General features: G+C 46.7%; 1 protein-coding gene across 4 annotated transcripts in view; it reads right to left on the bottom strand.

The window, feature by feature from the left end:
• The window catches only part of RGS19 (regulator of G protein signaling 19), a 57,635-nt gene that overhangs the window by 11,154 nt on the left and 20,731 nt on the right, over positions 1 to 25,750 (bottom strand). For 2 of the 4 annotated variants that reach the window (XM_053394518.1, XM_053394522.1), the window contains exons 2-3: positions 5,200 to 5,346; positions 3,512 to 3,651 (exon numbers count right to left, since the gene is read on the bottom strand). In XM_053394518.1, coding sequence (XP_053250493.1) covers positions 3,512 to 3,651; positions 5,200 to 5,229 — 170 coding nt within the window. In that variant the 5' untranslated portion in view covers positions 5,230 to 5,346. Of the gene's footprint in view, positions 1 to 3,511; positions 3,652 to 5,199; positions 5,347 to 17,065; positions 17,942 to 22,084; positions 22,423 to 25,750 lie in introns of those variants that run through there. The other 2 variants (XM_053394519.1, XM_053394521.1) reach the window with 2 other exon arrangements.

Genomic DNA, 25,750 nt, shown 5'->3' with positions numbered 1-25,750 from the left:
CTAACTCTGTGTAAGGAAGTGTTCTCTGTTCCTAGCCTAAGATGTGGTGAACAGGTCTTTCTCTGCATCCCACTCAAAATGGGAGTGTGGTGAGTGGTGGCTGGAGACAGGGTCTTCTCTGTGTTGTTGTTGTTGTTTAGTCGTGTCCGACTCTTCGTGACCCCCTGGACCAGAGCACGCCAGGCCCTCCTGTCTTCCACGGCCTCCCACAGTTTGGTCAAACTCATGCTGGTAGCTCTGAGAACACTGTCCAGCCACCTCGTCCTCAAAAGACCCTGATGTTGGGAAAGATGGAGGGCACAAGGAGAAGGGGACAACAGAGGACGAGATGGTTGGACAGTGTTCTCGAAGCTACCAGCATGAGTTTGACCAAACTGCGGGAGGCAGTGGAAGACAGGAGTGCCTGGCGTGCTCTGGCCCAGGGGGTCACGAAGAGTCGGACACGACTAAACGACTAAAGAACAACAACAACAATTACTTCCCTTGATCTGGACACTAAACGTCTGTACTCATTGCAAAGTATTGGAAGACACAAGAATTACCCACTTTGGAAGAATGGCAGATGCAAGTAATCGACTATATGGAAATGGCTGAGATGACTGGCAGAATCCGAGACCAGGGAGAAGAGTTGGTGGAAGAAGATTGGAGGAAATTTAAAATTTATTTACAGAAGTATTGTAAAATGTATGAAAATGTATGAATGCTGATGACATTGAAATAAAATGAAGGGGTTCTAGTAATAAGAGATAAAAATTTGAAATTTGGGAGGTAAAATATATAAGGATAAAGTAGTAGGATACGAATTTGCTGAACTAATTATTAAAAAGGGATATAAAAAAGGGAGGCGTGAGGAAGTCAGGAAAATAAGTTAATTGAAGATGAATAATTAGAAAAGAGTGATTTGTGTTTTTCTTATTTTACTGTTTGTGTGTTGATTGTTCTTTTTTTTTCTCTTGTTAAACGTTTGTATTTTATGTATTGTGAAAGTTTGTATTGTTGTGTTTTATATTTTTTGTGTTCTTATTGTCTTATTTTTCTATTGTTAAACTGAATAAAATATTATTTAAAAAAATAAACTTCTGTTGATGCAGCCTAGAATAATAATAATAATAATAATAATAATAATAATAATAATAATAATAATTTTTTATTTATAGCCCACCCTCCTGCTGCATTACACTGCATGGGGGCCAAATACAGTCTTCCAGGCCAAGGGTATAGCCAGGATTTTTGCTGAGTGGGTGCAGGACCTTGGGGGGGGGGAACACACAGAACTGAGCCATCTGTGACTTGATTGGTATTTTTATTAATTTACTTGATCTACGGAGGGCCGCAGCCCCCCGGCTACGCCTATGCTCCAGGCTTTTCTACTGGGCCCTTGGGCTTTTCTGCAAGCCACACTCCTCTCCCCAGGGCACACACTTCACCAGCCCTGCTTTGCCCCCTTCCTCGGGTGTTTTCACCTGGCTGGAATGTGCCCCTGAACTCTGACAACACCTCTTGCTCGCCTGGAACAGGGGACAGAAGTGTGCAAATGTCTGTAGGAAGTAGCCAGCTACAGAAAGGTAAATTTCACATTCGTCGCTTTGCTCACCCCCCCCCCTTTTGCTTCTGGCCCTGCCCATTATTGGTGTGTGGCCCCCAGAAGACTGCACGGAAGGGAATGAGGCCCTTGTATCGCATGTGAATCCAAGAACGACAAGCGCAACGCAAACGGGAGACAGGGCTCAGTGGCAGACTAGGGAAATAGCAGCATTTCCTAGAACAGATTGTGGGAAAATTCAGCTGTGCAGTATATCCTAAATCCGAAACACAAACACGTATCCGAACCCAAACAAAACTGAACACCCGAAGCTTCCGAGGGCCTCCGCACTCTGTGAGGCACAAATACCAGACCATCTGCTCAAGATGGTGTTTACACTTGCTTTGTTAAATACTCCTCCAATTAGCCACCAGCTATAAACAAAGCTTAAGCACATGGCTCCTCCGAAACGCGGCAGCTGAACATCAGGCAGCAGAAGGAGAGGGAACCTCCAAAACTTGCCTGTAAGAAGAGACCAGTGGCCCATTTAGACCAGCAACCTGTTCCCACAGTGGCCAGTCAGATGCCTGTGAGGAACCCCTAAGTAGGATTTGAACACGAGATTTGAACCCCTCCTGTGGTTTCTAGCAGCTGCTTATCAAAAGCATTCCTGCGTCAGACCATGGAGGCAGAACAGAGCCACCACCACAGTGATCAATATCCCTCCCCTCTACGAATTTGTCTAATCCTCTTCTAAAGCCATCCAGCTTGGTGGCCATCACCACCTTCTGCAGTGGCAGGGAGTTCCACAGTGTAACTGTGATGAAGAACTTTCTTTCCTCTCTCCTGAACCTTTCAACGTTCACCTTCACTGGATCTCCCCGAGTTCTAGCATTCTAGAGGAGTTAACCTTTCGTATTTTGCTTTTCGAGAGTACTCTGCATTAGACTGCATTGACACGGTTCTAAGTATCTAAGCAGGTTTGCTAGGCAAGACGTTTGAAAAATATAATTTCCAACAATATAAGAATGCATTCTGAAGGCTGCAAAAAATATTATTTGCTTTTTTGCTGCGTGTTTTGGTTGTTAAAAGCAGTGGGGCGTCATTGCTGGAACAGAAAGTCACTGCATGACTTGACAAAATAGGATGGGTTCAGTTAAAAGCCGTCTTTGAAGAAGCTTTTAAAAATATGCTGTATGGGATGTTAAATGTTTATTTTTTCCCCTGTTGTGTTTTAGAATGTATTTATGTGTAAGTTCTTCAGTGTAAGATCTGTTGGGTGGCAAGTGACTAATAAGTCAAATAAATGAATAGTGTTATGAGGGAGAAAAGGACTTCTCTACCCACCTTCTCTGTGCCATGAATTATTTCATAAACTGTTATCGATCTTACCCGCCTTTTCCCTTAATGAAAAAAGGCGTAATGGCATAATAACCTATCGGCTTCCTCTTCCATAGTTTCAAACCAAAATTAGCTGACCCTGCCCATCATTGGTTCGGTCACTACCTATGATTAGACTCCTGCTAACTGCAGTGGGTGGGACGCGGGTGGCGCTGTGGGTTAAACAACAGAGCCTAGGACTTGCCGATCAGAAGGTTGGTGGTTCGAATCCCTGTGACAGGGTGAGCTCCCATTGCTCGGTCCCTGCTCCTGCCAACCTAGCAGTTCGAAAACACATCAAAGTGCAAGTAGATAAATAGGTACCTCTCCGGCGGGAAGGTAAACGGTGTTTCCGTGCGCTGCTCTGGTTCGCCAGAAGCGGCTTAGTCATGCTGGCCACATGACCCGGAAGCTGTGCGCCGGCTCCCTCGGCCAATAAAGCGAGATGAGTGCCGCAACCCCAGAGTCGCCCACGTCTGGACCTAATGGTCAGGGGTCCCTTTACCTTTAACCGCAGTGGGCACCAGCCTCCACCAGCCCAGGCCCTATGACACAGGTACAGGTAGGCAGCGTCCAACCCCCCAACCCGCCGCAGTTCGTTCCACGTACCACGAGCAGCTGCAGCAGCAGCACCAGCAGAAGCAGCAGGGGTTGTTGCGTCGGTGGTTGCTGGCGCGTCGCAGTACTGTCGGAGAGGTCTCATGCTGGGACATTGGAAGGGGTCTCCCCGCGTACTCTGGCTCTGGGTACTAGGGAAGGAAGCAGAAGGAGGAGCGTGAGACGTCACATGGAACAAGCCTGTTTTCTCCTGCTCCTGAGAGTAGGGCTTGAACCGACAGATTCAAGTTACAAGATTCCGACTCAACATCGAGAAGAACCTTCTGGCAGTAAGAGCCATTCAAAGGTGGAACGGACTCCCTAATCTACTGGGAAGGGTTGTGGGAGCCCCCAGAACTGATTTTGTTTTGGGGAGGGGGGATTTGTGGGGTAAACATGGGGGTAGGATAAGGAGGGGAAGTGCAACTGCGCAAGCAGAAATTGTCCTGCACTTAGGTGATATTCACACCAAATGTTTAAAGTGCTTTGTGGGAAGCCACAACTGTTTAAAGTGGCTTAAAGTTTAAATACTGCTTTAAATGTATTCTTAGGGCCTGATTGTCATAGGCAGTATGAGTCTAGATGAATCATTGGTCTGACTCCTGTAAATCTAGGTGGTAACAAATTCCTGGCGAAACTTCACCAGAGCTGAACAGAAGGGTACGTATGATAGCACTTATATTCCACCTCTGGGGCTTTCTAAACTTAGCATTCGTGGTGGCACAACCGCTGTTTGATCCAATGTTTTTGAGGGTGAATTTGTAGCTGACTGCCTGCACATTTGAGCACATGTTACTGCTATTAGAGGGCAAAGGGTTTTCCTTTCTACGGTAATGACGGGTTGTGCCCAAATTGGAGAAAATAAATACATCTGTGGCTGTAGTCACATCACATCCCTTAGGTACCTTTGTGTTCCTTCAGTCAGCAGAAGCCAAGAGTTTTTAACATGCACGTGGCGACAGCCCTTCTGCGGCTTTTCAAAATTTTATTCAGTGCCGAGTATTCCGGAATTCTAATCTTGTGGGAGCACAGGAGATTAGAAGAGGAACTATGTGTTTGCCTGAGCTACGACGAACCTGGCTATTGTGATGAAATGTTGCCTGCTGCTAATGTTTGCTGTCACGGGCAGCACTCTGACTCAGGACCCGAAGCTTGATCTACAGCATCTCTCCTCTGAATTGAGCCACAAACTCGCAGCTCAGAGGGAAAGTGGTAGGAAACACATGCCTTCCAAACCACATCCACCAACCCCAACCCCCACTCTACACAGGAAGTGGGACAATACTTGTACACATGCCATAAAAAATACTGAGCATCCATTCCTGTTCTTTCACAAAAGTCAGATTTTTTTTAATGGCAGAAGAAAAAGCTCCCCCTGGTTATACTATTCTGGAGTACTAGCTGAATAATGACGTCACGTGGCAACATGCTAAACATTTCCCCCAAAACCGAGTCAGTGGCATGAACGCTCCCACTCAAATAAAGTTATGACGTCAAGGTGCTACGTAGCCAATCAGATTTGCCTGTGTTCTGATGTCACCCAAGACCGTGTGACCAATTCAGGAAGCGATGTCTCACTCTTGACTAGTTTTCACCCCCTTTCGATGGGGTGAAACAAACCTCTAGAAGGGCAGCCCTTTCCAAGGTTGTCAGATTAACCCCAAGCCTGACCTTCCTGTAAGACAAAACCAGCAACTCACCTGCTTCCCCACTTCATAAACCGCCGGCATGGGCAGTTCTGCTCTGCCGTTCTGGCCCACCGTGGCTGTTTTTTCTGGCCAAGGGCTGGCCACACGTCCCGCTGACACTTGCCCTTCCTAGGGCCCCTGCGGTTTATGGGATGGCACCTGTCGGAAGAGAAAGGCAACACCCCATCAGTGTCATCACAATGCAGTTTCTTTGCTGAGTTGAACCTTGCATACCAGAAAAGGAAGTAGCATATTATCGTTTTTTAGTATCTCAACTTATCTCTAATGCCTGGGGTTTTTTAATTTTAAAACCACAACACACACACACACACACACACACACACACACACACACAATGAACCACTGAAGCAAAGAGACTGATGATCCTGCTCATCACATGTAAAGAAGAGAAGAGAAGAGAGAAAAAGAAAAGGTGCTAACATGTTGTCTAGTGTGCAATAACATGGATTCGGATGCTCACTGGAATGAACATGCTATTCAAAGTCACACTGCTAAACTACATCCTCACTTGGATATGCTTCCAATTCCCAATCTACTTCCTAATCCGTAAATGACACACGCCTACTATATCTGCTCATGAATGTAGGTCTCCTTAGCTGAACTGGTGGGAAAGAATGTACACAACACAGTATTATTATTACATTCTGCTTATGTGTCGTATCACAAATATTGGTTCCCTAAAGGTCCATCAATTGGACTATATCCACACTCAACACCCCACCCCAACAAACAGCCTCTGCTCCTGGGAACACATGGCTTAATCTTTCAGGTGTCTACAGACTTGTCCACAGAAGCTCTCTTTTAAATTTAAACCTATGATTGGTACGATGTACCAAAGAAGGCATAGGGATGTGGGTGGCGCTGTGGGTTAAACCACAGAGCCTAGGACTTGCCAATCAGAAGGTCGGCGGTTCGAATCCCCGCGACGGGGTGAGCTCCCGTTGCTCGGTCCCTGCTCCTGCCAACGTAGCAGTTTGAAAGCACAAAAGTGCAAGTAGATAAATAGGTACCGCTCTGGCGGGAAGGTAAACAGCACAAAAGTGCAAGTAGATAAATAGGTACCGCTCTGGCGGGAAGGTAAACAGCATTTCCGTGCGCTGCTCTGGTTCGCCAGAAGCAGCTTAGTCATGCTGGCCACATGACCGAGAAGCTGTACACCGGCTCCCTCGGCCAATAAAGCGAGATGAGCGCCGCAACCCCAGAGTCGGTCACGACTGGACCCTAATGGTCAGGGGTCCCTTTACCTTTTTACCAGAGAAGGCACCTGTATTTCGTCACAGAGGCATGGAACCTGTGGCACCTCCAGATGTTGTTGGACTCCAACACCAAACTGACTTTTGGCCAAGCTGGTTGCGGCGGACAGGAGTTCTAATCTAACCACATCTGGAAGGCCACAGGTGCCTTCATGATCCCTGGCTGACCATATTCACCATGGACAGTGTTCTTCTATCCTCTGGCGAACTTGATGAGCTTGCCTCCAAGTCTTAGTCCTACAGAAGTGTGGACATGTGAGTGTGGTGGTCCCCCACCCCACATTTTAGGTTGGAAGGAGGGCGCCATGACTGGCTTGGCACACTCCATGTCTTTCCTGGAAGAAAGGGAGGCGGGACATTTCAGTGGCTGATTCTCTGCAGATGAACTTAGGAATGTAGCAAGTTACCTTACACGGAGACAGACCATTGGCCCACCTAGCTCTGCATGATGTAAACCAAGTGGAAGAGGCTCTCCAGGGTATCAGACAAGGGTCCTTGCTAGCTTTGCCTGGAGAGATCAAACCTGCGACTTGCCTCTGCCCAGCCTTGGCCAAGTGGCAGCGGAAAGGAGGAGGCAGGAACCCGGCAAGGCAACTGCGGTTGGCCAAGGCTGTTGGCCAACTCAGTACACAAGTTTCCCACGCCTGCCTATGCGCAAAAAGAAATAAAGCCACATCCCAGTCCTCTGCTCCATAAGTGGGGAAGATCAAAACCTGATGGCAGACCCATGATAAAGCACATTGCACTAATGTTGTTGTTTAGTTGTTTAGTCGTGTCCAACACTTCGTGACCCCTGGACCAGAGCACGCCAGGCACTCCTGTCTTCCACTGCCTCCTGCAATTTGGTCAAACTTATGCTGGTAGCTTCAAGAACACTGTCCAACCATCTCGTCCTCTGTTGTCCCCTTCTCCTTGTGCCCTCCATCTTTCCCAGCATCAGGGTCTTTTCCAGGGAGTCTTCTCTTCTCATGAGGTGGCCAAAGTATTGGAGCCTCAGCTTCAGGATCTGTCCTTCCAGTGAGCACTCAGGGCTGATTTCCTTCAGAATGGAGAGGTTTAGTCTTCTTGCAGGCCATGGGACTCTCAAGAGTCTCCTCTAACACCATAATTCAAAAGCATCAATTCTTTGGTGATCAGCCTTCTTTATGGTCCAGCTCTCACTTCCATACACTAATAGAAATAGGTAAATGCTCACAGGCCCTTCATGCGCAACACTGGTACAACCTGAAAAGTGTGACAGCCTTACAGCAATGGAAGGGGACTCTTTCCCCTGCAAACATTCTTCATCATCAATGACCTACAGGTGTGGAAGTCATCACAGAAAGATGTTTCTTAAAGCCTCAGATATGAAGCATTTTAACAGAAGCCACTCCAATAGAGTTTACGGTATGCCACACCAACAATGGAAGGCAGGTTAGGGTGGTGTAAATATGTTTGTTAAAAAATGAAGAAATGGGTGTATGAAGTTCTAGAGGTGTTAAGCACCCAGCAAGAGCAGCAGTGCTGTCATGTTCTTTGCTGATTCAGACCAACACAGAACTGGAATAATAATCAAGAAGGTATTTGGAGAAGTCACAAAGCCTACGTAACAGAATCAGGTTCCTACAAACCTGAGAGTTTCCCACTCCTGTCTTAATGGGGCAATGCACACATAAATGGGGCACTTGCAATGATGGTCTTCCATACAGATCCTCTCATTAAAGGGTAAGGGAAGAGAGAGAGAGAGAGAGAGAGAGAGAGAGAGAGAGAGAGAGTATTTAGCTCTCACTATTCATTGCAAAGGACGAGGGTGGCGCTGTGGGTAAAAGCCTCAGTGCCTACGACTTGCCGATCGAAAGGTCGGCGGTTCGAATCCCCGCGGCGGGGTGCGCTCCCGTTGCTTGGTCCCAGCGCCTGCCAACCTAGCAGTTCAAAAGCACCCCCGGGTGCAAGTAGATAAACAGGGACCGCTTACTGGCGGGAAGGTAAACGGCGTTTCCGTGTGCTGCGCTGGCTCGCCAGATGCAGCTTTGTCACGCTGGACACGTGACCCGGAAGTGTCTGCGGACAGCGCTGGCCCCCGGCCTCTTAAGTGAGATGGGCGCACAACCCTAGAGTCGGACACGACTGGCCCGTACAGGCAGGGGTACCTTTACCTTTATTCATTGCAAAAAACTACTTGGGATGGGATGTTTCGCTAGCCATTTCAGCTGCCTCCTTCCCAGGAGCACAAATCTGTGGGCCTAAGCACCGATCGCGCAACCCGAGCAGCTCCATGGGCCGTTTGCACATCCGACGCCCTCTGCTGCAACTTCGCCGCATGACCTTGCGCCACAGAGAGTGGCGCAATCGCTGGATTGTGCAGGCCAGAGCAGAATCTGCGTGGGACTAGGAACCGTGTCAGCAGCGGGGCAAGCCAGCCCCCGCGACGGCCAATTAAAAAAAAGACAAAGAACGAAAAATTCCAAGTGGCTTGCTGCAGCTGCACACCACACAAGACAAGACGAATCAGTTGGCCACCAAAGAGGCTGGGGTCAATGGTGGTCCCTTTAGCTCCCTCCCTGTCTCTTGCGATACTGACAGATGGAGGCTCCACGGTTGCTGAGCATTTCAAGCATGATATATTTTATAAATATGCCTAACGTTTTTGAACACGGGTCCAAAAATGCAATGTGGGAAAGAAACAGGTTTGTCTGGAAACATGGGTTTGTGAACCACTTGTCCGATTTAGCAGAATCATATACAGTGGTACCTTGGGTTACATACACTTCAGGTTACATACGCTTCAGGTTAAAGACTCCACTAACCCAGAAATAGTGCTTCAGGTTAAGAACTTTGCTTCAGGATGAAAACAGAAATCGTGCTCCGGCGGTGCAGTGGCAGCAGGAGGCCCCATTAGCTAAAGTGGTGCTTCAGGTTAAGAACAGTTTCAGGTTAAGAACGGACCTCCGAAACCAATTAAGTACTTAACCTGAGGTACCACTATAATTGTGGAGTTGGAAAGGACCTCCAAAGATCATCTAGTCCAACCCCTGCAATGAAGCTTCCTATGAAGTGTGTACGCCCTGGCAAGTCAAGCTACGTACAGAAAAGCCCTGAATCGGGGGTGGGGATCTGTGGTCCTCCAGATGTACCTGGGCTACAACTCCCATAAACTCTGACTATTGGCCATGCTGGCTGGGGATGGTGGGAGCTAGAGTCCAGCAGAACCTGAAGGGCCAGAGGTTCTCCAACCTGAATGTAGCGCTGGGAATGGGGACCGTGCAGCACTCAAGACGTGGCTGGACTCCGTCTCTAATCAGCTGCAGCCAGAATGGCCATTATGGGTAGGGATGACAGGAGATGGAATCCAGCAACCTCTGGAAGGTCACAGATTCCTCGCCCTAGCCCTAAATGGTCATAAAATCATAGAATTGAAGAGTTGGAAGGGACCCCGAGGGTCATCTAGTCCAACCCCCTGCAACACATGAATCTCAGCTAAAGCATCCATGGCACACGGCCACCAACCTCTGTTTAAAAAACCTCCAAGGTCCACCACGTCCCGAGGGAGATTGTTCCACTGTCAGAAAGCTCTTCCTGTCGTTTAATTGGAATCTCCTTTCTTGTAACTTGAAGCCATTGGTTTGAGTCCTAGCCTCTGGAGCAGGAGAAAACCAGCTTGCTCCATCATCCTCCATGGGATAGGCCTTGAGATATCTGAAGACGACAATCCTATCTCCTCTCAGCTCCCTCAACTGTTCCTCATAAGGCTTGGTTTCTAGACCTTTCATTGTCTTGGTCCCTCTAGCTCAGTCTGACCTACCTCTGAAGGCAGTGGACTCGCCTTCACCAGAAGTTTTTAAGCAGAGGTGGGATGGCCATCTGCCAGGGATTCCTCAGCTGTGGTTCCGGCATTGCAGGGGGCTGGACTAGATAACCCTCGGGTTCCCTTCCAACTCTATGATTCTTTGATACCCTGACCAAAATCTCCCCCACATTTCACTTGGGGCACCTGCTAGCCAATACCTTATGAGCTGGATACACTAGGCACTCTATTCCCCCCCCAATGTATTTTTATTAAAGATTTTTTTAATTTACAAAGGTATGTGCAATGTCTCTCTCGTATCCCCCCCCCCCACGTAACACCTTTTTTCTTTCTTTCTACAAATTGATTTCATTTGTTGAGACATTAGGAAGAATAGGGGGAAAGATGAGTGTGGTTGGGGGGTGATGTTTCTATTTTACTTAATATATGTGGGGTTTTGTGTCAGTGTTGCTTATGCGAGTTCTCTGCTGTTCACTTGTGTTCCTTTGGTGGTGAGAGAGGTTGGGGTTGGCCTAGGGTGTGGCTGTTCATTTGTGGTTGACTGTGGTGGTCTTTGTTTCCGTGTGTGAGTGGGGTGGGTGGGTGTTTTGGATCAGGTTAGCCATATTGATTTGTATGCTGTCGGTGGATTTTTGTCATTGTGTTGTTGGGCTTTGTATGTGATAAAGGGGAGCCATACTGGGGTGAAGGCATCTTCTTCTGTTTGTCCCCGTGTCAGTTTCAGTTTATTGGTTAATTTTTCTAGTAGGGCTCTTTCCCATACTATTTGGTAGCATTGGTCCATGCTTACTCCTGACAGGTCTCTCCAGTGTCTGGTTATGATGTTTCTGGCTGCTGAAAGTAGGTGGGTTATGAGTTCTTTGTGGTGTAAGTGGGCATTGTTGTCTTGGAAGATGTTTAGCAGGGCAATTTCTGGGGTGATTTCTAATACTTGCTTGGCTATTTTAAATATTTCTCATATGACTGTTGTCCAGAATAGTTGGATTTTGGGACACTCCCACCACATGTGGAGGTATGTGACTAGGCACTCTATTTGAGATTTTAAGAGACAGGGACCTGTCCTGCCACTGAGCTATGGCCCTGGTATGAACAGCTGACTGTGGAGCATTTCCCAGCTCTACTGCATTTGCACATGGGACCGGGAGAGAGAAACAAACTGCTTTCCTCCAGTTTCAATGCTAGCCTTCTTGTCACTGCCTATCCCTTTCATGCAAACCATCTTAAAGCAGCCAGAGCCACCGCGACACAGAAACTCCAAAGCTGAGTCTAGACTCTCTTACTTACACAATGCAGCACAGGCTGGGGGCGTCAAACACGGGACCTGCCTGGTGTTCTGCTCCTTCCTCAACATCCTGCCAGCAACCTCAGCATGGAGGGGAGAGCACAGAAGTCAATCGCCACCTCCATATTTGAAGGTTCTGTCCAGGCCTTGCCAGCACCTCGGAAGGTGGCGGACTCTCCTTCCTTGGAGGTTTTCAAGTATAGGTTTGGTGGCCATCTGCCAGGGGTTCCTGAGCTGCAGTTCCTGCACTGCAGAGGGTTGGATTGGGTCACCCCGGGGTCCCTTCCAACTCTACAATTCTATGATTCCATCTCCCTCCCCACCAAACCTTTGCCAAGAAATTCCAAATCCCCCTGTTGACATTTATTAAAATCGAGCCACTCTTGTCATTTTGCACCACCTGCAGGATGTTCCCCTTGTCTTTTGAAAGTTATTGATTTATTAAAGTTATAACTTCCTGCCCAGGGCGGCATCAAGGGCTGAAACTGCATCAAAGACAGCACATGCTGATAAAACTGGTTTTAGATTTACAAAGAAATAAATAAAATAGGGATGATCACTTCTTAGGCCATGCTAATTTTAATACAGAAGAAGCATATTCTTTTCTTTAATTCATCGATGTGAAGCTTGAAATGAGGAAAAGCAATTATAGCGTAAATGATGCAAGTTCTAGAATTACTATAAATATGAAAAATGCAAGAAGATTCAATCACTGTATAGAATGGGGGGGGGGACAAAACTCATTTCTTACTTCTATAGCATATTGCTAAATAAACTTCAACAGACAAAAAGGGTGGTCCTTCTTGAATTCATGTACATGGTATTAACTTAGTGTTTGGATTGTTATGAAAAATGCTGTTTTCAACATTGTATTAGGAATATGCATGTCTTTTTCCATTGTATATAAAGTATTGCTTAAAAGTGATATAAATGACTGAAGTTTTCTTTTAAAAAAAGACAGCACATGCTTTTGTGTTAATGCCCTCCTTATTCCATAAACTGTTACCAAAGTGGCATCAAGAACTTTTCCATTGCTCCATTGGTGGCTAAGGTGTTCAGTTTATACCTATGAATTCCACCACCACCCCATGAAAAAATTGTTGTATCCTCACCAAACATCTCCTCTAGGCACCCCGGCCCTGCAGCTCAGGGCATCAGACAAATGTCTCTTTCACCAAATTTGCACTATGGGTCAATGATACTGGCCCCGCCTCACAGGGCTGTCGCATGAGATAATAACATTGCCAAAGCACTGAAAGGTACTTGATAAAACTACAATGACGAATGCAAAACGGCTGTTGGCAAAAACAAGACACGCTTCCGCTTGGACCCCAAACAAACAGGATGTCAAGATCACCTAACTCAAGCACCTTATGGTAAACCTTATCTATTCATGGCATCGGCTTCTGAGAACAGGGCTGTTTCAGGGGACGACTCTCAGCTGGATGAGAAAACTGCAATGCACAGAAGAAATGAAAAAAGAAAGAAAGACCCGTGCCACCAAATGTTAGGATAAAAAGGCTTAGCTTGGAATCCTGTTATGCAATTCTGTTAACATCTGCCAAGCTGACGACAAACACTGTGGATTCCCTCTGCGGCTACGTTAATATCAAAACCAGACACATGCTCCCATGAATCCCAGGTGTTTGCCTCACAGAATGTATTAACACCACACAGCGAGAAGCCGGAAACCAGGCCAATCCAGCAAGCACAAGGATGTGAGCTGGGAGAAAATGGGGGGGGGGGAGATTAGCCAGACCACACCCGAAGAAACAGATGATGGCAATTAGAAATCGGATTGGGATTTGAAAAAAAATAAAATAGAAACTAGCAGAGCTGTAAAAGTCTGGGATCATCTCCCTGGAACAGCTGTGGAATAAAGAACCTCAATGCACCCAAGACAGCGATAGGAGCCTTTACGGAGAATATCTTGCCATTTCTATTCCGACGATGCCCGTTCCAGTTACAACTGCAAGGAAACCCTTGCCAGGACGCAACAGGGTTTTCTGGGATTTTTCCCGCCCTGGAAAATGGAACAATGCTCTGGAACAGCCATTCCTAGCTTGTAGCTAGTGTCATGCTGCGTATGGGCTCTGCCGACGCAGCTTGTGGCTTCTACGTGAAACCTCATTTCCTGCGCTTGTGTTGCCCTGCGAGAAATCAAAGAGGGGAAGAGAAAGCCCTGAACGATGTCTCTGCACCTTCCGACTTGCCAACAGCTTTCCCAGCCTGTTGCAGCCAGAAAGAGGCCACCTGAGATTCTCTCCTGTGTGAGAGTTTGCTGAGGGAGTGAAAGCCCTTTGTGCCTTTGGCTGTCAGAGGCAGGAAGATGCAAGGATAAGACACAAGAGGGAGGAAATGGAGTTGAGAGAGAAAGACAGGGAGAGGAGGCTGGAGGGAGAAAAAAAGGGGGAGATGGGGAGGATTACGCAATGGCATCGCAGAAACCTGCTGCATGGAGGAAGTGCTGAAACTGCATTGGAGGCTGATGCGTCTGCATGGGGGAGAGGAACCTCCTTGTCCTTCCTGGCCTAACCTGTGTTGACCTTCCCGCAGGTGCAAGACTGACCGATATACTCCTGGGTTGCTAACTTCATTTCCTACCTCCTCCTTTTTCATCCTCACCTTGGGAGAGGAGACATCTTTGTGTGTCTCTCCTGAAGAGATGCATAGCTCAACGCGACTCCATCTTAGGGAACTTTCCCAACCAACATGCATTTCCTGTAATAAACATGGCTTTCACATTCTCATGTCCAAAGTCTGTTTTGGGGGTCTAATCTGGCCCCTGTGGCAGTCTATTTCCTGGGGTAAAAATCTTGAAAAAAGCTCAACAACTTTGGTTGGCCGACACGGCCCTTCACTTCATCAAATCCGGCCCTCATTGAAAAAAGTTTGAACACCACTGTCCTAAACTCAAGAGTCTATGCGATTGCAAAGTGTGTCCCTCCAGCAGGGATTTAAGTTCCATTTTCTGCCAAGCATTTAAACACCAACCCCCCAAAAGTGTGGTGGGGGGATGAAACTCAGATGGGCTGGCAGAAAGAGAGAACACAGAAAAATAAAGGGGGTAAAGAGAAAACGGGAACAAAAAGTACACAGTGAACAAAAAAATGGCAGCAAAAAATGCTTTAGTGTAGTGGTGCAACCCGGGTGAACTAAAGTATGGGTAGGAAAACTAAGGCCTGGGGGCTGGATCCAGCCCAATCGCCTTCTAAATCTGGCCTGTGGATGGTCCAGGAATCAGCATGTTTTTACATGAGTAGAATGTGTCCTTTTATTTAAAATGCATCTCTGGGTTACTTATGGGGCATAGGAATTCGTTCACCCCCCCAAAAAAAAAATATAGTCCGGCCCTCCACAAAATATGAGGGACAGTGGACCACCCCCCTACTGAAAAAGTTTGCTGACCCCTGAACTAAAGCGTAAAATGCAAGAATGGCCCTTAAGAGTCATTCATTCTCCAGCCCTGGCTTTTTCCAATCGATGGGCAACCCAGTGGCACAGGCGGGGAGAATTTATTGCAGGCTTGGAGAGGAGATGGACGTCCTGGGACCATGACAGGGAGGGAGACCTAATACTGCCTGCCTGTCTGCCTCTCCATCACTGCCTTGCTGCCTGGGCTAGCAGTCGAGGCAGAAATAAAATACGCTTTCTGATCTCCTCCTCCGCAAGTGTTCTAGGGGCTCACTCAGTGCTCTTTTCTGATCTGCCACTTCTGACTCTATTTAGTGAAGATTGCAGGGTGGGAAGGGGGGAAATGGAACAGAGGACCTTCTGGATGCAAAGCATGCGCACCGTGGCTTGAGTGACAGCCTCTTCCCCAAAATAAATGTCTGGAAAGACGGACGTCTTTCTAGGAGGCCCTAGAAAGCTTTACAGAGTTAAGGAGTGCAGACATATGCAACCTTCCGTAATTCTTAGAATTGTAGAGTTGGAAGGGACCACGAGGGTCATTTATAGTCTACCTTCCTGCAATGCAGGAATCTTTTGCCCAACGTGAGGCTTGAACCCACGGCTCAGAGATTAATAAGAGTCTCGTGCTCTACTGAGTGAGCTATCCATCATGAGCCTTCATCCGCCCATCTTCCCCACAAGTCTTTACCCAACCCATTCTGGAAGCAGAAGGCACTGGGGAAGATGGAGTATACAGAGCGCTGTGGAAAGGTAGAAACTAGGAAGGAGGGAGCCTCCATGTTATTGCCTGAGAAGTGATGCATGCTGCTGCTGCTGCTTTGGTTGGAAAAGCAGCATGTGTCCTGCTGCAAAACAAGACTGGCCCTGCCCACTCAAAATTTCTAAAGTGCATTTGAAGTAGAGAATCTGATTCAGTTTGCACTGAAAGGCGAATCTACCTATTCTGCACTGTCCAATGTGTGAACCAAAACACAGGCATCCCTTTGAAATGTGCACTTCTCTGAATATGGCAATGCAGTTCTCCACACAAGCAATGTGTACAAAAAAATGCATATACTAAAGTGTGCATAAAAAACACCCATCCCTAACTTGAGGCCAGAACTAGTGATTTATCATAAAACATGGGAGCAGGGTTACTAATCCTGTGTTTGCCTTTGAAGAGAGGGAAAAGGGTCATTTGCAGGGAAGAATCAATATGTGTGTGCAGGAAGGCCAGGGAATTACGGTAACTATTTCCTCGGTCATTACTGGTCTTCTGAAACTGGTCCTCACTCTAGCTGAGCTCCAAGACCATGTTTCCCAGGGAAATGGGGAAAGTTGCTGCTGGGGAAGGGTTAAGCACACACAACACAAAACGATTCCACTTCCTTCACCTTTAGAGGCAAACGCAGGATTGGGAACTCTACATTTGTTGATGAGCATCTGGTTTCACCATTTGGGCAACTCCTTCCTGTCATTCAGCAGCCTCTCTATGCAACTCTGGGCTTCGTTGGTCAGAGATGAGGCTCGCACGAGCATTTGCACAATCACCTTTCCCAGAATGCAAACAGAGGTGAAAGAAGGTAGCCAGGTTCACTGCAATGCTTTCAATTGGGTGTTTTTTTTAAAAAAATACACATAGGAATTTATTTAATCTCAACTCTAAATATTCAGTACAGTGGTTCCTCGGGTTACAGATGCTTCAGGTTACAGACGCTTCAGGTTACAGACGCTGCTAACCCAGAAATAGTATCTCGGGTTAAGAACTTTGCTTCAGGATGAGAACAGAAATTGCGCGGTGGTGGTGGCCCCATTAGCTAAAGTGGTACCTCAGGTTAAGAACAGTTTCAGGTTAAGAACGGACATCCCGAATGAATTAAGTTCTTAACCCGAGGTACCACTGTACAAATAAGAAACAAATAATGGATTGAACAAAGTCATCCTGTTTGCAAAAAGGACTTCTGCTTGTGCAGAAGAACTTCCCCTCCTGCTCTGCCCCCACCCCCAGGATCCGGGGGCAACATGGGAAGGAGAGGGGACGTTGCCTTGCACAAATGTTAAGTCCTGGAGCAAAGGGGAAGGCTTTGTTCGATACAACCCCAATATCTACATTCATACACATACACCAAGAATATCGTAACTCACGCTAAACTCCGAGAGCCAGGCTGCAAGGCTGCAAGATACGGTGCTTGAGCGTGCAAGGAATTTGGATCCGCTTGTGTTGAACACACAGGACTCCTGGCCACATGCTGCCTCTACCAGCATAGAAGGAAGGCTGGAAAGGCTTCAGGGCTGCCTTGCCCCTTGACTTCCCCAGTGCTCACAGGAGGAGGAAGCTGCGCCGGACTTGTACTCAGCAAGCACAGCAGCTCTTTGCTGGAGGAGGGAGCTGTCTGTTGGGGAGGGCTTCTCCCCGCTGATCTCTTTTGGTGGCTAATCTTCCTTCCCAGCTGCTGGGATATCTTACGCCTAATAAACATGCACTGACAGATGCTTTCAGTGGAAATCCCAAAGGAAGGAGGCTCTGCATGAACATGGAAATAGACGAAGCTGGTGCTTTATCCCAGGTCAATTAGCCCATCTTGCCCCCCAATATGGTTTATTCCAGCCTTCCCCAACCTTGTGCCCTCCAGATATTTTGGATTACAGCTCCCAGCCAGCACATCTGGTGCTTGTAGTCTAAAACACCTGGCTAGTTTGGATCTGCAAGTGCAAAACACCAGAGGTTGAGGAAGGATGGTTTATTCTGACTGACAGCAGCCTACGAATATCGCGGGGGAAAGTTTCGCCCAGTCCTGCTGACCAAGTGGTAATCCCAGAAGTGATTTATTAGTGGCCACAAACAAACAAAAGTACGAGGGAGACCCTTCGATGTGATTAATCACACCATCTCTGAAACTTACAGCATTGCTCAACCAGTATTTGGGGCTGCAATTCAAGGCACTGGTTTTAAGCAACTTCTAATGCCGAAAAGACAAGCTGCTTTTGAAGCTCAGCAGTAACGGCTTGTCTCTTCAGGATTAACTTAAGCAAACAAATGGGGGGAAATACCCAGCTAGCAAGTTATTTCCGTTATCAGATGGGTCCCTTTAGTTCAAACCCATTGGCCGCAATCTGAAAAAGGTCACACACCATGGCTATTCTTTTTGGGTTTTCGGAGCACAGAGAATCTCCAGATTTTAGAGTGGAGAAAGTGTGAGACAGCAATAGTTGGGAGGAGAAGGGCCCTTGCTGAGATTTCTGCATTGCAGGGGTTTGGACAAAGTGACCCTCAAGGTCCCTTCCAATTCTACAATTACGATTAAAAAAAATGGTCGGTCCCGAATTCTGTTCCCTACGAGGCTTCTGAAGGCCACCATCCACTTTCAGTGGGCTGAATGTGGCTTTGCAGATTGCAAGCTCTGCAGACCTGGCCTAGCCAGGGCACATGAAAATCTGCAGAGGATCTGCCCAGCAGCAGAGCAAAGGAGGAAGTTCATTTTGGGTAGCTAAAACGCCCTTTAAAAAGAGGAAGGAGAGAGAGTGTGTTAATTGCGAAGAGGAACAATCTGAAAATGCGGAAATTTCCCAAGACAACAAAATAAGGACCCGTCTCTTTGCTTTGAAAAGGGGGCGGCTCCCCCTTTTTGTTCTGGGGAACCTGGACTCGTACGCAACAGATTTAACAGCGCAGTTCAAGAGTCATTGCCGCCCGGTTTCCAAATTGTGGCTTGGTGATTCGGCAGTGTGACGTTCAAAGGGGTCACCAGGAGCCAGTCCTACGCCACACAACTTAAGTTTACAAAAACTGGAATTCCAAGGGGAACGGAGACTATAGTATATTCCACTGGAAAGGCCAAAAGCCACGCCAAAAAAAAAGTTGACAATTTATTTCCACAAGCTTTCCCTGGCGTGTGACCTAGTGATAGGTTATTGTGTCTTTTAATTATTATTATTTTTAAAAAGAGAATTTGACATTGTTTGCTGCTTCGGCATTTTACTATTAAAGCAGTATATGAATTTGCAAAGAAAAAAATATGTATACAAAAACGCCCACATTGCTCAGTCAGTAGAGCATGAGATTCTTAATCACAGGGTCGTGGGTTTGAGCCCCACAATGGGCAAAAAGATTCCCAGGAAAGTTGCCTCACATCCAGAGACGACTCAAGGAATTTGGCAACGGCATATCCTAACGGCATTCACCTCTCCTACCACAAACCTGTGGTAAAAAGACATGTTGGTTAACTAATTGCCAATTTTTGCCATTCTTTCCTGGCCCCACAAGAAACTTCCAGCTGAGGTAGGCCGCTTCTTCCGGCCTAACTTAGGACCAGGCCTAGTTCTCATCTAATTTCCTGGGCATCTTTGCCCACTATGTACTTGGGATATTTTCACCGCCTGGAAACCAGAGGCTTAATTCTCACACTGAAAACCACAGGGTTTGAATCCAGCCCAAAGGCCACATTCACACCATATATTCAAAGCACGATGATGCCACATTAAACCATCATGGCTTCCCCCAGAGAATCCTGGGAAATGTCGTCTGTTCAGGGTGCTGAGAGTGGCCAGGAAGGCCGCCATTTTCTGCATTCCCTTCTGAAGAGGACTATAAAACGACTCTGGGAACTGTAGTCCTGTGAAGGGGAATAGGGGGTTTCCCTGAACAAACTATATTTCCCAGGATTTTGGAGGAGGGGGGAGTGTTTAAAGCAGTGATGGCCAAACTTGGCCCTCCAGCTGTTCTGGGACTACAACTCCCATTATCCCTGACCACTGGTCCTGCTAGCTAGGAATGATGGGAGTTGTAGTCCCAAAACAGCTGGAGGGCCAAGTTTGGCCATCACTGGTTTATAGTATATGGCACAAAGTTGCGAATGACTTCTGGCCGTGCTGTGGAAACTGCCCTCGCTCTCCTCACACACCCATCTGCTGTGGGGATCCTCCCAAAACAATTTTTTGGGGAGCAATAATAATTTTATTATTTAATATGCCACCCCCATCTGACTGGGTTGCCCCAGCCGCTCTGGGTGGCTCCCAAAAAAATATTAAAACACACAATAAAACATCAACCATTTAAAACTTCCCACTTGGAGTAGATTTGGGAGCGGGGGGCGGCGGCACATGGTGGGATTTTAGGGAACATTTTGATATGTGAGTAGGAATCATTCTGCTAGGCGACTCCTGTCAGATCCTGTAACCACCTCAGTTCTTTAAAATAAAAATAAAATAAAAGCAGGCAACGAAAAGGAAGCCCCTACATCACAACACAAAACGATGACTAATCCAAGTGGAAAGGAAACTCGCTTACTGCCTTTAATATACTATTAAGCTAGAGGGACAATTAGAATAAAATAGCTTCAGGAAACTCACGAACTATTATTATTTTTTAATTTGTATACCGCCCTATACCTGCGAGTCTCAGGGCAGTTACAACATAAAATCATAATACAGAAACACAAAATACAGAGTAATAATAATAAAACAAACAGACTACTCGGACGCTGAAGTTATGTAGCCGAATCCTGGTCAGAAAATAAAATAAAATAAAATACAATTGTAACCTGACAGTATGATGTGTTCTGCCACTACCCCATATTGAAAGAGAGTTAACGTGAACAGAGAAATGAAAATAATCTGGAGCAGAAATCCTAAAATGTGAAACGTCGTATGAATATTTAAATAAAACAGATAAAAGCAGCAGCGGATTAATATGTTCCGGGAGAAGTTTATGGGCTTAGAAAACAGAAATGGGAAGGGGGGAGAGTTGCCAGTTACTGGAAAGAGGGCAATGTGGGGGGTTCAGAAAATACTCGCTCTCGCTCTATAAGACGCACCAGACCACAAGACGCACCTAGTTTTTGGAGGAGGAAAACAAGAAAAAAAATATTCTGAATCTCAGAAGCCAGAACAGCAAGAGGGATCGCTGTACAGTGAAAGCAGCAATCCCTCTTGCTGTTCTGACTTCTGGGATAGCTGCGCAGCCTGCATTTGCTCCATAAGACGCACACACATTTCCCCTTACTGTTTAGGAGGGAAAAATTGAGTCTTACAGAGCAAAAAATACAGTAGCTCCTGGGGAGAACGTGCCATAACTGGGTGTCTCCCAGTTCACCCACAACGGCTGCTGGGAGACGGCTGTGGGTGACCTCCGTGCCAACATAGAGGAAGGAGATGGCAAACTGGGTGGTTGCCATTGCACCCAAGGAATGCGTTGTGGTGAAATGACACCCAAATGCCTCGAGCGCCATCTTTGGCCACAGCCCCCCTGCAAAAAGAGCAAGGTTTGCAGCAACACCACGCACAGGAACCGCTTCGTGCAAACAGCTTCCCACGCAGAAGAGGCACCCACACGATTCTGTCTTCTGAGGAGCGACGGCGGCACGAGCGCGGCGCTTCAAAGAGGGCTTATTTCTATGCGCCGACCGAGATGCGGCGCATAAGCTTGAACCGAAGCATCAATATGATAATCCACTTAAACATCTATGCATTTATGATCCCCAAAAGAGGAGGTTGGCAGCCGGCAGGGAGAAGAGAAACGGAGGTGGCAGAAGCAGCTAAAAAGAAGTCTGGTAAAGTGAGCAGAACACAGGCATGGAAGGAAAAAGAGGTGGGGAGGATATGAAGAGGAAAATGGAAGAGAACAAGCAGAAAGCATTGAGACAAGGACGGGTCACACCAGCGTGAAATAGGATATGAAATATTTTTTCCAGTTCTGAGCACAAATATTCCCGAAACGCCAAGCTTCTGAGTAAGCAGAAATTCCCCTAGTTATGAAGACAATACAAATGTGTATTAAGGGAAATTATTCTGGATTGAACTACAGCATAGCACTGAAGTTTTTAGAATATGGCTTTGACAGGCAGGCCCTTAAATGAGGCAGACAGGTAGACATTTGTTTGCCCACAGTTTGTAAGAACTGCCTCCCTGCAAGGAAGCTTTTGCAAACGGGGGGGGGGGGACTGGTTCTTTCCCCCCCTCCGACAACTGACACATGAAGTTGTGGACAGATGGTTAAAAGCAAAAAAAGCCCAAACACTGGACAAGTGGATTCTGTTTGCAAAAGCTGCCTTGGCTGGGCAGTTGCAGAGACACCACCCCATTGCGAAAGGCTATTTTGCCCAAAGTCAGAAGAAGACAACCGTGAGAGCATGGGAAAAGGTTCCAGGTTAGTACAGGTTCCCTTACCTGTTCTGTGGCTGGCAGGATTCCATCTAGCCATCCTGAGGTCTCTCCAAGCAGACTGATGTCTACTTGCAGGGCACGGCACAACACATTTTGCAAAAAAGGAAGGGGGAAAAAAAAGCCAGATAGACTCGAGGGGTGATAGAACAAAAAGGAAAAAAAAGGAGGAGAGGGGAAGTGAATGTCTTCTTACTTCACAGGAAAGGGAGTGGCAAAGGAAATGGCATAATCTAAATGCAACGCTAAAGCCCTTTTTTGGGAAAGCCCCGGCCATCTCTTGCGAAGGCTTCCTAGAGACAGGAAAAGCTGGTGGCCGCGCAGAGAATGAAGAGAGGAAGCGGTTGAGAAAACGAGAGAGAGTGTGGAGGGGGCACAGAACGGCGGGGTTTGGAACGAGAAAGAGAGCGTTCCGTGTTACGTTCTCTTGCTACGCTGCAAAACTCTTCAGCAAAAATATTGCAAAAAATAAGCATTTTATTTTTTTGCAAATATGGAGGTGCATTCATCTAATCGCCAACTGGTTTTAAAATATTGCAAAAATAAGCAATTTTTTTTGCAATTATGGAGGTGCTTTAACCTAATCAGCAAAGCTGGTTAAAAAAATATGTTGCAAAAGATCTGGATCTGCTGGCCTAAGCAATGTGGCTGAGCTCTTGGAATCCCAGGTGGCAGCTTATGGCATTTTATCAGCGTTGGCTGCCATGCCTGCTTTGAGTGCCACAGGAAGACAGAGACCAGGCTGTTCTCATTCAGACCATGCAACTTCCAGATCGGCCAACTGAGAGGCATTCTATGAGGAGCCTGCCTTTGGGGCGAAATGTCTGGAACTTGTAGCTGGTGCAGAATGAGACAAACGGCTTGCTACGTGATGTGAACACAGGAAAACAGGGATCTGCTTATAGAGTCGGACCACTGGCCCAGATGGCTCAGCATTGCTGACACAGGCTAGTAGCATCTCTCCAGTTTTTCAACGAGGGGACATTTCCAGTCCTACCTGGAAATGATCCAGACACCTTCTGCATGCAAAACATCCCTTGCCTATGTCCAGACCCGTCCAACTCCCAAGAGACTGTGATCTACTCCCAATATGAGAAAACTGACAGTGATCTACCAAAGGTGGCAACTAAATGGGGGGAGGGGGAGATTTGCCAAAGGTTGTTTAGCTTTTGGGGGGGCAAAGCTGTTTCTCAGTGATCACTTCCTATCGTCCCGCGATCTACCTGGAGCACCCCGGTGATCTACCAGTAGATCGTGATCTACAGGTTGGGCATCCCTGCGCTATGTCTGATCTCTAAATCCTAAAACTACTTGGGTCCTAATTATTTGTAGTCCCATTATGAACATGCCCTCCCTTCCAGCTCTTGAAACCTTCTTGGGGAGGTTCACCTACAGCAGCGGTGTCCAAACCTTTTTCAAAGAGGGCCAGATTTGATGAAGTGAAGGGCCGTGGGGGCCGAAAAAAGGGTCAACCAAAGTTGTTGACCTCTGACCTTTTCTTAGGATTGAAGTTGTTGAGCATTTTTTAGGAATAAAGTTGTTGAACTTTTTTTAGAGTGGAGTTGTTGAGCTTCTTTTTAGGATTGAAGTTGTTGAGGTTTTTTTTTATTTTACCCCAGGAAATAAACTGCCACAGGGGCCGGATTAAACCGACCAGCAGGCCGGATTAGGCCCCCGAAACGGACTTTGGACATGTCTGACCTACAGACTCCATTCAACAAAGTCTGGCTTAGCCTCCGTGGGGAAAGGGGTCTTCTCCTGGGCAGCCCCCAAACTCTGGAACTCTCTTCTAATGAAGGTTTGAGTAGTCTCCTTCCAGGTGTCTAGTTATCTTTCCCCCAGAAGGTTTTCATTCACCTGCATGGCATGCCTACCTGTGGGTACCAGGCTAGTAGCTAAATGCAAGCCTGTATTATACTACTCACCATCTTGCACAAGATTTCATTTTTCAGAATGGGAATGACAATCGCCAACGCTATGAACTAAGTACTATGTATGTCCCAGCTGTTATCTGAATGTATCTGAAACTGCTTTATGAACTCTTTTCATATATGTTAATTTCTCAAACTATATATGCAATGTACCGTATTTTTCGCTCTATAAGACGCACCAGACCATAAGATGCACCTAGTTTTTGGAGGAGGAAAACAAGAAAAAAAAATATTCTGAATCTCAGAAGCCAGAACAACAAGAGGGATCATTGCGCAGTGAAAGCAGCAATCCCTCTTGCTGTTCTGGCTTCTGGGATAGCTGCGCAGCCTGCATTCGCTCCATAAGACGCACACACATTTCCCCTTACTTTTTAGGAGGGAAAAAGTGAGTCTTATAGAGCAAAAAATACGGTATGTGGTTTGGATTGGATTGTATTGCATCAATTGAGATGCTTCAAAGGAAGGGATTCATAAATGAAATTAAGAATAATTTCAACGTAGCCAAGTGACACAGCAAGGGTACTTAAACAAAAGCAAGTAGCACCAAATAGTTTTCTATAAATGTGTTGCCGATTTTAACCTCAATCCCACACAGTTTCAGGTCAATTCTGTGAACAGTTTCTTTCAAGTAAGCCCCACCGGGCCCACTCACTTCTGCATAGGATCAAGGCTACACAGCCCCCACAACATTCCAACAAAACACAGAGAATATGGGCCGATGCTGTGCAGAATATGTTTTCCACTAGCTAAAGATTCGAGCTCTTACAGGTTTGGGCCATTATGAATGGGTGACATCCCTTGAGCTGGAGAAGGAGCAAAGAGGTTGAGAGAATTGATTTATAAAGAGTCTTGGCTGTGATTAAATATGAAAATCAGGTGAAACCCACTAACTAATTATACATTTCCACTGCAGCTCTCGTTGCCAAATAAGCTATGTCCTTCCAATATACTCTTGACTAATGAATGGAGTCAAACGACTGCCATGATTAAATAAAAAAAAAAAAAACCCTTTTTTTTGGTCGGGTTTCAAAATGCAAGTTGCTTCAGAACCGGCTTCTCTCTGCTTTCCAAATCAGAACTTCTATGTGGCTTCTTTGCTGTCTCCAAAGCCCCTTTGAAATCCAGTTTAAATCCATACCATTTCCATGCACTGCATACTGCCATCAGCAGGGGTATATATCCCAACTTGGGTTCTGCAGACAGCTCCATGCATGATATTTCTCTGGGCAGGAGCTACGACAACCCTGGACAATGTGGGACTAGGGTGGAATCTACACACATATTAAAAACGCTGCGAAAATGCATTTTTTTAAAAAAAAAGTTTTGAAAAATACATTGAATTTTGCATAGCTCACTGTTGCTGTCTAGTGTCACATTTGTATATTGCACTTTACAACACATTTAAACCTTTTTTTTGCAGCTGTGTAGCTGCGTCCTTAGGGACGCGGGTGGTGCTGTGGTGTAAACCACTGAGCCTTGGGCTTGCCGATCGGAAGGTCGTGGTTCGAATCCCCGCAATGGGGTGAGCTCCAGTTGTTCGGTCCCAGCTCCTGCCAATCTAGCAGTTCGAAAGCATGTCAAAGTGCAAATAGATAAATAGGTACCGCTCCGGCGGGAAGGTAAACGGTGTTTCCGTGCGCTGCTCTGGTTTCGCCAGAAGCGGCTTAGTCATGCTGGCCACATGACCTGGAAAAACTGTCTGCGGACAAACGTCGGCTCCCTCGGCCAGAAAAGCGAAATG

Source organism: Podarcis raffonei, chromosome 6, assembly GCF_027172205.1.
Source record: "Podarcis raffonei isolate rPodRaf1 chromosome 6, rPodRaf1.pri, whole genome shotgun sequence".
In the NCBI taxonomy this organism is placed as follows: Eukaryota; Metazoa; Chordata; class Lepidosauria; order Squamata; family Lacertidae; genus Podarcis; species Podarcis raffonei.
This window is presented reverse-complemented; position numbering and strand designations above follow the sequence as displayed.